Raw genomic sequence first — 13,248 nt, 5'->3', positions numbered from 1 at the left:
TCCCCCACTGGTCTCGACTTTGTTTCTTGTGTGTTTACTCCCCACTGTGCACCCTGTATCACCAGCTATCCACCTTGTCGCGTCAGACTTCCCGCCACAGTGCGCCAAGCAACCTTGATCTACTACCAAGAGATCTTAAAACAGCGTTATCTATCGCACGGACACCACCGCCCCGATATTCGTAAACCTTTCTGCATCTCACACATTGTTATACAAGGCTTTAATACACGGAGATCTACACCAAGAATTGCCAACAGTCTCCGCCAAGCACACTGCCACCAACAAAGCGGTCTCATTAATTGGGATTGTCGAAACCCCAAGAACTTGGGTTATTGTTTCGTGACTAGCCGCCACGTAAACACACTCAATAGCTTACGCAGTTGGAACAAGCACGCACCCGCCCAGTCTCCAGCGACGATCAGATTACCAAGTAGGGACAATCTCACATAGCGGAAGATCGTCCTGCACGCCGCACCAGTAGGAACGGACGGTGCGACACCAAAGCTTCACAGCCAAGAGCACTGCGCGACATCCCGCGCTGCAACTTTGCCCTCCGTACTGCTCTCTACGCGCATTGCCAGGCCACGCCTCGGATCCACAACTCCACAGTTTGCCTGCATTCTTGGGCTTTGTTGAACGTTGCATTTGTGATCTGACTGCATAATCTGGCCGGCTTGCAGAAACAGTGTCCGCCAGCTGCAGGTAGACAGATCCCAGTCCGTGGTGAACGCACGAAATTCAGGCTAGCCAGTCATATTGGTCATCTGACACACGCAACTATCCCACGCACACCCCTTGGACCCACGATTAAGCGGGATACCTTGGCGCAGTGAACCCTGGCTGGTGCTACTACGCATAAGTCGACTTCTGGAACTCTGGGGCTACTCCACAATTTCGACGCACCCTTAGCTTCGACATATCCCATATAAATCGCCGCCCACCTTGCTGCCCTCTTTTCCCAGACCAACAAACAACTTCTTCCTTTCACCTCAACCACAAAGAACTACTTATACCTTTACCACTCAACTCCCACCCACACAACACCACAACACAACCAACCTGGCGCAATGTCTTCCTCGTACCACATCCCGATGCCCCGCAACTTTCTCGCTGTCAACACTCCCCTCAAGAAGTCCGGGTCCATCGACGCTGCCACCGCCGCCGTTCAGTCCGAGCAGTTTGATCACGGGTTTCTTTCCAACCGGCCAGCTGCCGTTCCGCGCCACGCCTCCATTAGTAGCACGACCAGCAGCATCTCCGAGGATGCCATTAGCAGCGCGCCATCTTCTCCCCCCACCGTCGCTGCCGCTAGCCCAGTCCTTGCAGCGAAGGAGCTTCACTCCTCTGGCGCTTAACGCAAAGCACGCGGTTCTTCCGCCGAGCATTGCGGACATGACCCCCGTTGCCAGGACCGCATTCTTGTCCAACAGGTAGAGCTCTCTTTTTTCACACACAGGGTGTTTGAGTAGTTACTTACGCTATTGTCAAGGGGTGCAGGTGGCTACTAAGCTAGAGAGCGTTGTACAAGAGCGCAGACTAGCTGGCTACGAAAGCGCAACACAAAGCATGCATTCCCAAGCGAAGCAGCACAAGACTCATGCTACGAAGATTACGAATTTCCTTTTATCTCTTTGCATTAAAAGTCAAAGCCAACAAAAAGACCCTTCACGGCAGGATTTGGGCAGGGGCAGGGACGGGCGCTTGGGGGAATTGTCTTCAACACCACAATTTGATTCTCACTTGAGTTACTACAATTAGCCTTATCAATGAACTTTTTCTCAGGCATATTTCTGGCGAGTTTTTTTCCAGCACATGCATATTCTTTTCGCCATCTGGTGATGCTCAGGTGAGATACGCCACCAACGCTGACGGCGCCATCCGAGCAAGCCGCTCGACATCCCACGCTGGACGAAAGTGTTGACCGATTAGCTGCAAAGCTTATCAATGCTTGGGTTCCAGTGCGCATATCTTCGTTCCCGTGTTTCGTGCGTATCGCCACCTATAGCCAGCATCTGTGTGGAACCGCTAATAGAAACGAATCATGGGTCCATCGGACCCTTGATGATATTGGACGTCGCATTTTTCTTTTTAAACCTGGATGACCTGATGCCAGATACATCGGAAGTCGGACAGTCTGGCTTTTCCACTCGTGAGATCGGATCGGACTGGGATGTAACTAGCGACAGAAGTGGCTGTCCGGTCTCCGGGGCGATCGTCCTCTTGAGTCCGAGTGTGTGAGTACCACGGACTTGAACACATCTTACACGTGTTCCCTGCTTCCTGGTCATCAGTGTGAGACGTCATACGTGCATTCAGCCTTGTGGAGAAGGATTGTATTTCTAGTCACCTGTTCACCTGGCAGTCATCACCTAGGTAGCGACTCTAGGGTCTACTGCTGCCATCCGATGGCTCGAGGTCCTCAATCCCGACGTCAATTGAAACAACACGCCTGTCTTGCATGATCACTCTCGTCACTGCGCAAATGCGAAATCACTGCAAGGTTGAGACTAACATACGCCTGTGCACCTAGGTATACTTACATAGCGAAGCCAAAAATTCAGTATACATTCTCACAACAAAGACGTAAATGCCATACAGATATTCGTGCACTTCCAGGTGCAAGAATCGGGAGACCAGTGCCATCGGATGAGTCGCTGGCGGTTCTTTGATTTCAACATGGGTATCAGAGAGGACTGCTGCCTCTAACCCTCCTCTTGAAAGCAGTCTCGGAAATATTCCTGCTTGAGAATATCCAGAAGTCCACTTCAACAATACAATCTGCACGAATAGGACACTGCAGAGTCTTCCGCGTGAGGTCGGTATCCGACGCATTCATCGTATGTCCAGCGCCTGTGACGTTCTCAGATTTAATAGAGATAAGGGTACGTTTCGAATCGATCATATATGGTCGCATTCTATCACTGAAGTGAGACAGGGATGGCTGAAAGCAGAACAGTTAATCTGACAGCCTCGATCTTCGGACCGCCCTACACCCTGTTAATCAATTTCACTTTGCCAAGCCTGTGAGCCCTGCCACCGGATTTACCTCGCATTTACATGCGCGCGCTACTCATTGCATATGTTACATGTCACGTGAGTTGCTTTGAAGTTGAAGAATAGATTCTCTTCGATATATCTGCCTGTCTTTCGGGCGAACCGCCATCTCCGGATGAGCTGCGCACATATCCAAGACGCAACCCGTATCCAACAGTGTCAAAAAAAACATGGAAACTCGTGCCGCTCAAAGGCGAGGCATGGAGCATATTCGCGACAAACGTAAACAAATTGCAACAATTGAGAACAAGTCTTTCGATTCCAGACTGTTTGACGGTGCTGTAACAAGGGCAAAGCCAACGTGCGAAACAACCTTGTTTGTGCGCGCGGCGGGGGACTTAGGGTCGCAGTTTCTTCGATAAGATTGAGCGCATGTGGTCGTACGTCTGCGCAACCAGACCAGTGCCAGGAGTTCGTAGAAGAGAAACAGAGACATCGTAAGGAGAGACTATAGCGTACAGGTCCTGCGGAATGTAATCACAATAGTATATAGGAGGACATTCATCCCCGCATTCAACTTTTCTTCTGGCCGCAAAAATGAAGACGACGGATGGGGCGTGTAGCATGCAAGGAAACGAAGAAAAATGGTCGACTGGGACGTCTGGAATGACGCCCAGGGTGGTAATGTTGCAATAACCGGAAGTAGCCAAACAGTATCCCCAGGGAATCTTAAAACGCCAAGAAACTCCAATGCTGCGCTCTGGTGAATGGCTAGAGGCAATGATATCTCCCAAATCCTGAGTCGTGACCGAAAATGTGCATAGAAATGGCACGACCAGGCAATGATCGTAAGGGCTCGTGTATTATGTAGTGGGTAGGAGGAGTACGCGGTATGGACAGCGATCGATGTGGCGCGAGGTTTTATAGAATTCCCGAGTCCTTCAGGGCGTTTTGTAGTATCGTTTCCTTCACGGCGGCGAAGACGAGGCGGATGTTGGAGGTATCAGTTGCTTGTGTAAGGCTAGGCAGGTTAGAGATTCGAACGGTTACTCGGAGGGGCGTCTTACTGAGGGTATAGGTTGAGATGTGCTCGATTAACTTGGTTAAATCTCCACAGGAGGTACTTGGCGGCGCGGTTCACATCGTTGCCGCCAGAGTAGTCGGGGAAGTAATTGCCCAGCGGGGATCGCGCTAGCTTCGCCTTGAAGAGATCGACCTTGTTCAGAAACAAGATGATACTGGTTCTCATGAACCACCGGCTATTGACAACCGAGTCGAATAGAACGAGGCTCTCCATCATTCGGTTCTGTGTTTGCGAGTCAGTAGAGGAAGCAGCGAGTCATGTTGGTCGCGTACTTGTGAGCTCTCTTTCTAACAGCACTTGGTCGTACTCGCTCAATGCCACGCAGAAGATGATGGATGTGACGTTTTCGAAACAGTGTATCCATTTCTTGCGCTCGCTTCGGTGGGCCGCCCGACATCAAACATGCTGTTTCATATTAGCCCGACGCGCCCTGAGGTCCGTTTGAACACGGCGCACGTACTGGATGCTGAGCTGGCCCATTGTGAATCTCGTCTCGTAGATACCGGTCGTCTTAGTACGCGCTCGCAGGACGTCCGACTCGATGGGTATGTAGTCGCGGTCTGATATCCGCTCGACTTCGTCGAAGAAACTGCAGTCACTGTCAGCAAGGCAAGAAGGCGGGATGCGAGGCGGCAACAACAACAACGTACTATGGGGCCGAGTCCATGAGGTAGAACTCGCTCGAGTGCTCGAGGACCTTTGGTATGCAGGGATCGCGCCACATGGCGGTTATGGCTTGTCCGACGCGCATGTCGAGCGGCTTCTCGGGGTCGGGGTCGACGGTGTAGTCGACCAGGTAGTTGCAGAACTCGTCGTTGCCCGGCGACTCGGGCTGGATCTCGAATTGGCGCATGGCGCCAGATGAGGGCTTTGGCGCAGTCGATGACGTTCTTGTAGATGGTGAGGCGGTACATGGCGAGCTCTTCCTGGGTGTAGCCGTTCTGGTGGATGATCTTCATCTGCTTGACAATGGTCGACTTGCCACTCTCGCCGGAGCCTGTGGCGCGTTAGCATTCGCTCTGTGAATCTGGCTCTGTGGCTCTGGGGTGCCCATGGCTGCGCTCGTCAGCGCTCAGCTTACCCAGCAGCAGGATCTTGCATTCCCGCCGTAATCGTCGCGAGTCCTCCTCGAGCTTGCGGTCAATGGCCTGGCTGCGCTTCTTCTGCTCGACATCGTCGTTGCTGGTGCTCATGCAGATGCCCATGCTGGCGGTGGTGCGTTGCGGCTCGCGGCCGCGGGACGAGGGAGGAGGGAGAGGCCGGGCGGGGAGGGTGATGGACACTAGGCCCAGGGCGTCGCAAGGGAGTGAGCCGTGACGGTCGTGACGGTTGGTCGCGGGGCGGTCGTCGAGACAGTGTTCCAGCGCGGTTGTTTGCGCGTGACGATGCTGCGACGTGGTCGAGCAGTGTTGACGCTTCCGTCCGTCGGCTCGATCCGCCAAACAGCTCCCGTCAAAGGGGTTCGCAGCGTCGATGGGCGCAGGAGGGGGCCGCCAGCGTCGTGGGTGCCGCAATGGAGGCGTGGACGGGCGACAGGCGACGGCGGCGACGGCGACGGTGGATGCACGGCTATGTGAACCTTGGGGTGGTGCTGGCTGCAAGTGGGTGCGTAGTGTGCACTCGCGCAGGTCCTTGCGCCTTCCTCGTCCTTGCGCCTTCCTCGTCAACCCCGGTGAGAGCACGGACCCCACGCGCCCGATGGATCTTTTATTACATTCGCTGCGACGGCGGGCGTGCAAAGTAGCGCCTGAAGCAGATGCGCGTCTGGAACTCTGGGAGCGACAGCCTAGTGAGCACGCCGGTGCTGGTGCTGGTGCCGGTGCTGGTGCTGGTGCCGGTGCTGGTGCTGGTGCCGGTGCTGGTGCTGGTGCCGGTGCTGGTGCTGGTGCCGGTGCTGGTGCTGGTGCTGGCCTGCTGAATTGCCGTATGCCGTCTGCCGTCTGCCGTCGTGCTTTGACAGGGCCGCCCGTCTATGTGACACTACTACACTACTACTTATCCTACTTTGCTACTTTACTACACTCCCACTCCCACTCCCACTCCTAAACTACTGAAGGGCAGGAGCGATCGGGCTGTTGCCCGCTAGCCCCCATCAATCCGTGCAAAAGGCATGAAGCCGTGGCTGTACATGACCCGTCCCGAGAGATGACTTGGGCGTTGCTATCCGCCGGTCCTCGACGACACGCACCCTGCAACCACCATCGCGGCTGTGCAGTATGTTATATACCGACGTGAAGTCAAGTACATACAAGTACCCAAAAGTCCCCATAGCCCTGGGTCCTGGCAAGCACCGCTTCCGCCAGCACCGTACTCCTACTTGAACGTACACTTGCCAGGCCCTACCCACTCATCGATCTCGTATCTATATTAAGAACCACACGTTCTCCAATGGCTCGCCATGCTCCCACATGTCCCAGCCCCAGGGGCTACCTCCGCGATAGTCAGCCTGCCCACAGCCTTCCAAGTATTCGGTTTGTGCGACGCCAGCATATCTACTGCTGCTCTGTCGCAACCCGGTGGGCCTCCTCAAACCTTTCTCATCAAGAAGCGCATCTCCAACCAGCTTTCCGCCTACCGCAACGACTCGGCATCAGCCTTGAAACGTACGGGCCGCGACCATGTCCCCTGATACAGGTCATGAGGTGTTCCAAGACGGCTGCACACCCCAACTTGTCAGCTGTCGTCCACGTTGTTCAGCGATCCGTGGACTATGTCGGGGTCTGGCATGTTTTGCAGTGTGGCCGTCTCAAACTCACGCCTCACCCACGGCCGTGGGACACGCTGCGAGTCGCATCATGTGACTTGCGCCCGACGAGATAGCCGTACCTCGACAGTGCGTAGCGTATGTAGCTGGGCCTCTGGCATGTGCAATGTCGCTACTTCCAGCGGACTACACGCCGCCGATTGGAGGCATTGACTTTGCACCAGCTCGCCGCCACAACTGCTGCGAGCGTCTGTGGCGACTGGCGGTCCCACAGAGATGCAGAGAATGCGGGCTTTTCCTTCGTTCGGCAACATAGCGTCGCGCTCGCCGACTTCCGACTGTTCACTATCATTGGAACGTGAGTGTTGGCGCAGGATGCTGGAGGGGATGATTCAGCCGAAAGGCACTGTGCACCAGCCTGTGCTGTCAGCGTCAAGTCTCGATACGAGTGCGAGGGGTACGCGACGCCAACAAGCAGGCTGGCCAGCGCCGTGCCTTGAAACTTGAAAGTGTAATAATAATGCAATGCCAGCCATGTAAAAAAGCGGTCTGCACGGACCGCCAGCAATGATGGAAATTTGAGATCGCGAACCAATACGTCATCGCCATCCTGTTTCCGCGTGCCCCTCCTCCAGCCCTCAAATTGCTTTCATACTACCATCACCGTGTCTCCCTGTCCCGGCAGTGATCAGCAGTGCCATCTCAGTCTCCTAGAGCCTCGATCCCTCTGCGCCTATCTTTGTGTTCCCCATCTGCTCGGCAAGGAGGAACGAGGGGCCGAGCGTGTTTGTATCTCACCACGTCAAGCAGCATACCCAAGCCAGGCACCGCGCAGCACCGTACTCGACAGTCCCGCAGCGTCCCTCGGTAGACCGTCGACTCCAACCACTGTCAAATCTGCCCGGCACTGTCTCTGTTCTCGCCTCTCTTAGCGGCCTTCCCCACCGATCCAATCCGCCGCCTGCCCTGTCTGGTCTGCCCACCGCGCAAACCTGTTGACCTGCGCCTTCTCCGACCGCACCTACACCACCACCAACCCAAACCCAACCCTTCTCCACAGACATCCCCATCCGCCAACTGTCGCAGGACCACTACGGACATAATCCACCATGGCTGAATTCGTGCGCGCCCAGATTTTTGGCACGACCTTCGAAATCACGAGCAGGTGCGGCATACCCCACATCCTGCGAGCGCGCATTACTGACCCTGTCCAGGTACACCGACCTGCAGCCCGTGGGCATGGGAGCCTTTGGGCTCGTCTGGTATGTCTGAGGACCCCCACGATGTGGCACAATTGCATACTCATACACGCGCAGCTCGGCGAAGGACCAGCTCACCAGCCAGGGCCGTGGCCATCAAGAAGATCATGAAGCCATTTCAGCACGCCCGTTCTTTCAAAGCGCACATACCGGCGAACTGAAACTTCTCAAACATCTCAGACACGAGAACGTTAGCACTCCCGATAAAACATACAACAAAGGCAAATTCTGACGTGGGGCAGATCATCAGCTTGAGCGACATCTTCATCTCTCCGCTGGAGGACATGTACGCCGAACTCGCTCCGCCACACAGGGTCCTGCGCTAATCTTGGTAGCTACTTCGTGACCGAGTTGCTCGGAACTGATCTTCACCGCTTGCTCACCTCCAGACCGCTGGAGAAGCAGTTCATCCAATACTTCCTCTACCAAATCCTCGTAGGTGCCAATCCGCGGAACAATGAGGATTCTGCTGACCTACAAAGCGTGGTCTGAAATACGTCCACTCTGCTGGTGTGGTCCACCGTGACTTGAAGCCTAGCAACATCCTCGTAAACGAGAACTGCGATCTTAAGATTTGTGACTTCGGTCTCGCCCGTATACAAGACCCTCAGATGACAGGATACGTTTCCACGCGATACTACCGAGCACCAGAGATCATGCTCACGTGGCAGAAGTACGACGTGGAGGTTGACGTTTGGAGTGCGGGTTGCATTTTTGCTGAGATGCTCGAGGGCAAGCCGCTCTTCCCCGGAAAGGACCACGTGAACCAATTCTCCATCATTACGGAGTTGCTGGGTACTCCTCCGGATGACGTTATCCATACCATCTGCAGTGAGAACGTAAGAATAATTTTGTGAACCCGGATGCTGAACTTTGCTGACTTTGTCCAGACTCTCCGTTTCGTTCAGTCGCTACCTAAGCGCGAGCGACAACCCTTGGCCAACAAGTTTAAGAATGCTGAGCCAGCCGGTACGTCCTCTGTATTTTGAGCTATTTACCGAGACTAACTAACAATTGGTAGCTGTCGATCTGTTAGAGAACATGCTCGTCTTTGACCCTAAGAAGCGTGTACGAGCGGAGCAAGCACTTGCTCACCCATACCTTGCGCCTTACCACGACCCGACCGACGAACCAGTTGCTGAGGAGAAGTTCGATTGGTCATTTAACGATGCTGATCTTCCCGTTGACACATGGAAAATCATGATGTAAGTTCATGCCTGCGTAGATGTTGAGGTCTTTGGCTAACCATGTGCAGGTACTCTGAAATTCTCGATTACCACAATGTGGACGCCGCTGCACAGGAGGGAGAGAACGGCGGAAGCTAAAAGTGATGAAATCGAAACGAGCGCTGTGCATTCACGAATCCCATTCTCGGAGCGAAAGGCCAACATTGCGTAGGCTTGGTGTTACAAACTGCCTGGCATAGGCGGTTCATTCAGTTTTCTCTTAATGAAACTCACTTCAGGGACGGATACGGTTGTGAACTGGTAGACGGGGCGGTGGCTTGGAGTCTTGGGTCACCCTTGCGGGTATGCATGGACTTGTCACGTGGGGGGAACATCACACTTAGGTAGCAAAGTCAATCAAATGGGGATAACATGTAAATGCATTTGTGTTGTTTCTTAGCATGGCTAGTTATGACCAGGTTCTCATGCAAGCTTCGCGAGGGACGAACTAACACGAAGGTGTAAGCAGCTCTGAAGTAGTACAAGCTCTGGACACGTCAGAGAGAAGGTCCTGTCGTTCATGGGATTTTACACAAACCGATCGACGACTGCCGAGGCGCTCGTCCAGATGCAGCCTAGCCTCATAAGGCTGAGGGACAAACGGTGGACTTTCGTCACCGCAACCCTCGTTCGCGTCCCGCAACCTCGAGGACGCGAGCCTCGCTGATGGCTCCCTGATACTGTACTTCCAGCTTCCTTGCGACAAGACGTAAACGTGACGATCATCATGGCCGCGCTCGACCCTCTTGTGTGTGTCGTAGACTTCCATCATGCGAGGTGAGCGCCCTTTGATCGCGAAAGAGCGGGACGCACGCTGCCTGAGAATCATTCCGGAGGCTGTGGATGTGTTGTGTGTGTAATGAAGCTAACGACATGTTCAGAGGCCCCGAAGTCGAGCTCTGGCTAGGTGCAGAAGAAGGGACCGATCCAGCGACGGAGAATGACTGGGGTTTACTGCCATTCATGGCCCTGAGCGATGGTGCGCATGCGTATGTATGCCCTGCAGCCTGTCCGTTCTTTTGCAAACATAACCCAAAAGCGTTCTTGAGGGCTAAGACATCCTATACAGTTCAATAGAGGACTACTCCTACTTCACGCTCCGCCGCGCAGCCACCGACACCCACCCCGCAACCTCACTCTTTGGCATATCGTGCACGAGGCAACTTGATGCTAGTCAATTGATTGACCGACCCGCCGACGTAACTAGGAGTACGGTACAAAAGGCGGTTGTGGTGATCAGCGATCGTCCGCAGTGCTTCGGTGCGATCAAGGCACAACTAGGCGTCGTCACTGCGGCCTGGTTTGCGCAGAAGGACTTTACGGACATCGAGATCCTACAAAGATTTCAGGAGAGTCTACCACAGTTCCTCAGGAACCAAGGAGGACAAGCTGATCAAGATTTTGGTGAGTGGTTGATACAACTAGTGAGTAAAGGGATGCTGACCAGCTAGGCTTGTCGCTTCGTGAACTCATACATGAGTTCAAGTGGCAGACATTGGTTCTGTTCAAGTGCGCTCTACTTCAGCCCAAGGTACCTCCCCACATCGTTATCTACAGCCGAGCTAACAGTGTCAGGTTCTTTTCTTTGGTTCCCACTGCGAGCGATTATGCATGATGCAGTTTGCCCTCATTTCTCTGATACCCGGCCTTATTCGCCACCTACAAGATTCCGCTGACCCCAAATTCAATTCTTGCGAGGAGAACCTCGTTATGCCTACCTCTTTGAAGACCTCAGAACGCGCATCCTGTAAGTCTACTACTTCAAGCTTGATTGTACATAACACTGATCACTTCAGTGCTTGCGTACATGGGTCTGCCGCTACCATTGTTTGGCAAGGGCTCGCTATTCGGGCCTTATACGCCACTTCAGCAACTCGATATGCTGGCTGATCAAGACACGAAATCCTATATCGTTGGCTCGACCAACTCGCTCCTGCTTCAACAGAAAGACCGCTATAGCGACATTCTGGTTAACCTTGATGATCATACTGTAAACATCACCTCTTCTTCTCTCCGACAAGCAGCCGTTCTTTCCACACCAGACCGCAGATGGATAGATTTCCTTACCCAAACAGTGCAAGACACTTGGGACGAATCAAACCCAAGTCGGCCTAAGGACCACGGTTATGCCGGAAGTGAGGAGTTTATTCGGATGCAGTTTGAAGAGTACCTGCTGGCTATGCTTGCTTCTGTCAAATATAAGCTCTACATGGAGAAGAACGCGCACAAAGAAACGATGATCACCGATGTCGAAGGCGACCCAGCTTCCGAGTTCTCAAACGACTGGGTTCATGCTTGGATGCAGACCGAGAACTTTCGAATTTGGAACAAGTTCACCGATTCGCATCTTTTCGACATCGTCGATGCCAAGCACCCTTGTTCTGGCGGTCTCAGCATCGAGGACGTACAAAGGCGACTAGCACAGTACGTTTTATCATCTACTTTTCCACTCCCATGCCCATGACTTACCCCATTTCTCAGTCTCATGTCCAACTCCACATTCCAAGCTGTATCTGTTGGTGTCTGTGTGCTGATCCTCGCGTGGCGAATAGGCAGGTAGCTGAGATGCATCTCAACGAGCGACTCGAGAAAAGCAGAGAAGCGCTCGGACAACAACTCGCTGTCGGACAGCAGAAAGTCAGCAGCGCGTATAATCGTCTGTGGGCGGAAATGGAGGCAATGCGTGAGGCGCAGAGGAAGAGAGCAGAAGAACAAAGACTTCAGGCGGAGAAGGAAGGAAGACCGGTGGATGCTCAGGGGAAATGTATGTTACGTTCTTCTTCCATGAAAATGGCGTTCCAAGTTGACATACCAACAGGGAAACCACAACCTCCCGACCTCACCAACGCTCAAGCAAACATCCAAGCCGCCAAGCAATCTGCCGGCGCATATTTTAGCTCATGGGGCAGTTGGGCAGCTGAGAAGCGCAAAGGCTGGGGCAACAAGACTCCGAGCAGCAGTCCCGGTCCCCTGAGTCCCGATCTCAAGCGCGCAGAAGAGTTTAGAAAGGAGAAGGAAAAGGTCCTGGGTGAAGAGCAGGATCAGAAGAGGAACAGTTTGTTCTTTGATGCTGAGGGTGAGGGAAAGGTCGATGTGGAGGTTAAGAGGTGATGCGTTATGAGGTCTCTCGGAGCAAAGCAATACGACTTTTTTTTGGGGGGCGCGGAGCGTCGCCGTAATGTATGCGTCTACATTGGACAGGCTCATGCTTGATCGGGTACTTCATTAGGGGCGATTCGGCTCAAATATCACTACATCACGCAATATAAGAATGTATATTTGGTACAGTCAAGTGTCGTTGTAATTCCATACTTACTTGGAGTCATTTGTGCATGTTTGAGAAGGGTGAATATGTACACGATACCAGCGAAAGTTATACAAACGTAGGAATACTAGGAACATCAGTGCCCATAAGAGGCAAACATCAAAGGTGAGCTGTCGGAAGCGGAGTATTGTACGCATACTGTAGTGGCAGTGAGTAGACGTTTCGGACTTACATTTGCCAACCTCATAGTGGCCGGATGTGCTTACGATGGATTATTCAAAAGCTCCTTACGCGGTTCGTCCATTGTGCATCCACTGTCGAGCGTCTCAAATACTTGGTGGAGAGAATTCTAACATGGTTTCCATCACGCCCAAGCCGTTCCACTCCCTCTCGCGTTGCTCTCGCTTTTTTTCTGCTCCAAAGCGCCCCAACATGTTTGCGGAGAATGCATTCATTGCGTAGCGGTACATACGCATGTTGAGAGCAGGTATAACTGAAAGGTCCGGACCCTATAGGGAGTCATTGCATGCTCTTGGAGCCCAGGTGTGATGCAGCTTACATTCAGTTTGTGACAGCAGGCCTGTCTCCACGGAACCAGATGCCCTCTTGGTGTGGCTCATGAGCGAGTGGGACGATCGCTGTATAGTTGATTGAGCATGTCAGTCCAGTCCGCCTGTAGATTGTCTGGCAGTGCATGTACATTTATGCGGCTCTCC

The 13,248-nt window shown here is 53.4% G+C and overlaps 8 protein-coding genes across 8 annotated transcripts; 6 read left to right on the top strand and 2 right to left on the bottom strand.

Moving 5' to 3' along the window:
- Window positions 1-963: 963 nt before the first annotated feature.
- On the top strand, window positions 964-1,753 carry SNOG_13300 (hypothetical protein). Its single transcript, XM_001803457.1, has 2 exons — window positions 964-1,430; window positions 1,490-1,753. Exon 1 carries the CDS (start codon window positions 1,068-1,070, stop codon window positions 1,353-1,355), a length of 288 nt encoding a protein of 95 aa, XP_001803509.1. The 5' UTR covers window positions 964-1,067; the 3' UTR covers window positions 1,356-1,430; window positions 1,490-1,753.
- A 2,304-nt stretch (window positions 1,754-4,057) lies between these two features.
- SNOG_13299 (hypothetical protein) lies at window positions 4,058-6,280 on the bottom strand (the record flags this gene model as incomplete). The annotated part of the gene is given in 8 exon segments (XM_001803455.1): window positions 4,058-4,335; window positions 4,351-4,454; window positions 4,539-4,667; window positions 4,729-4,946; window positions 4,966-5,075; window positions 5,160-5,647; window positions 5,793-6,011; window positions 6,267-6,280. The coding sequence occupies 8 exon segments, from the start codon at window positions 6,278-6,280 to the stop codon at window positions 4,058-4,060; spliced, it is 1,560 nt and encodes a 519-aa protein (XP_001803507.1).
- Window positions 5,592-6,192, top strand: SNOG_13298 (hypothetical protein; the record flags this gene model as incomplete). Its single annotated transcript, XM_001803456.1, has 3 exons — window positions 5,592-5,683; window positions 5,707-6,002; window positions 6,140-6,192. 3 exons carry the CDS (start codon window positions 5,592-5,594, stop codon window positions 6,190-6,192), a joined length of 441 nt encoding a protein of 146 aa, XP_001803508.1.
- Window positions 6,281-6,476: 196 nt separating the features above from the next.
- SNOG_13297 (hypothetical protein) lies at window positions 6,477-7,144 on the top strand (the record flags this gene model as incomplete). The annotated part of the gene is made up of 2 exons (XM_001803454.1): window positions 6,477-6,698; window positions 6,929-7,144. 2 exons carry the CDS (start codon window positions 6,477-6,479, stop codon window positions 7,142-7,144), a joined length of 438 nt encoding a protein of 145 aa, XP_001803506.1.
- A 747-nt stretch (window positions 7,145-7,891) lies between these two features.
- SNOG_13296 (hypothetical protein) lies at window positions 7,892-9,366 on the top strand (the record flags this gene model as incomplete). The annotated part of the gene is made up of 7 exons (XM_001803453.1): window positions 7,892-7,947; window positions 7,997-8,044; window positions 8,377-8,476; window positions 8,524-8,880; window positions 8,932-9,010; window positions 9,063-9,246; window positions 9,297-9,366. The coding sequence occupies 7 exons, from the start codon at window positions 7,892-7,894 to the stop codon at window positions 9,364-9,366; spliced, it is 894 nt and encodes a 297-aa protein (XP_001803505.1).
- Window positions 9,367-10,140: 774 nt separating this feature from the next.
- On the top strand, window positions 10,141-10,356 carry SNOG_20141 (hypothetical protein; the record flags this gene model as incomplete). The annotated part of the gene is made up of 2 exons (XM_001803452.1): window positions 10,141-10,256; window positions 10,307-10,356. 2 exons carry the CDS (start codon window positions 10,141-10,143, stop codon window positions 10,320-10,322), a joined length of 132 nt encoding a protein of 43 aa, XP_001803504.1. The 3' UTR covers window positions 10,323-10,356.
- A 621-nt stretch (window positions 10,357-10,977) lies between these two features.
- Window positions 10,978-12,378, top strand: SNOG_13295 (hypothetical protein; the record flags this gene model as incomplete). The annotated part of the gene is made up of 4 exons (XM_001803451.1): window positions 10,978-11,014; window positions 11,064-11,671; window positions 11,824-12,031; window positions 12,086-12,378. The coding sequence occupies 4 exons, from the start codon at window positions 10,978-10,980 to the stop codon at window positions 12,376-12,378; spliced, it is 1,146 nt and encodes a 381-aa protein (XP_001803503.1).
- A 290-nt stretch (window positions 12,379-12,668) lies between these two features.
- SNOG_13294 (hypothetical protein) lies at window positions 12,669-13,008 on the bottom strand (the record flags this gene model as incomplete). The annotated part of the gene is made up of 3 exons (XM_001803450.1): window positions 12,669-12,730; window positions 12,765-12,793; window positions 12,887-13,008. The coding sequence occupies 3 exons, from the start codon at window positions 13,006-13,008 to the stop codon at window positions 12,669-12,671; spliced, it is 213 nt and encodes a 70-aa protein (XP_001803502.1).
- Between the last annotated feature and the right edge of the window lie 240 nt (window positions 13,009-13,248).

The sequence above is a fragment of the Parastagonospora nodorum genome (assembly GCF_000146915.1).
Source record: "Parastagonospora nodorum SN15 chromosome Unknown scaffold_26, whole genome shotgun sequence".
Taxonomy (NCBI): Eukaryota; Fungi; Ascomycota; class Dothideomycetes; order Pleosporales; family Phaeosphaeriaceae; genus Parastagonospora; species Parastagonospora nodorum.
The sequence above is the reverse complement of the archived record's forward strand: the minus strand, read 5'-3'. Positions and strand labels throughout refer to the sequence as shown.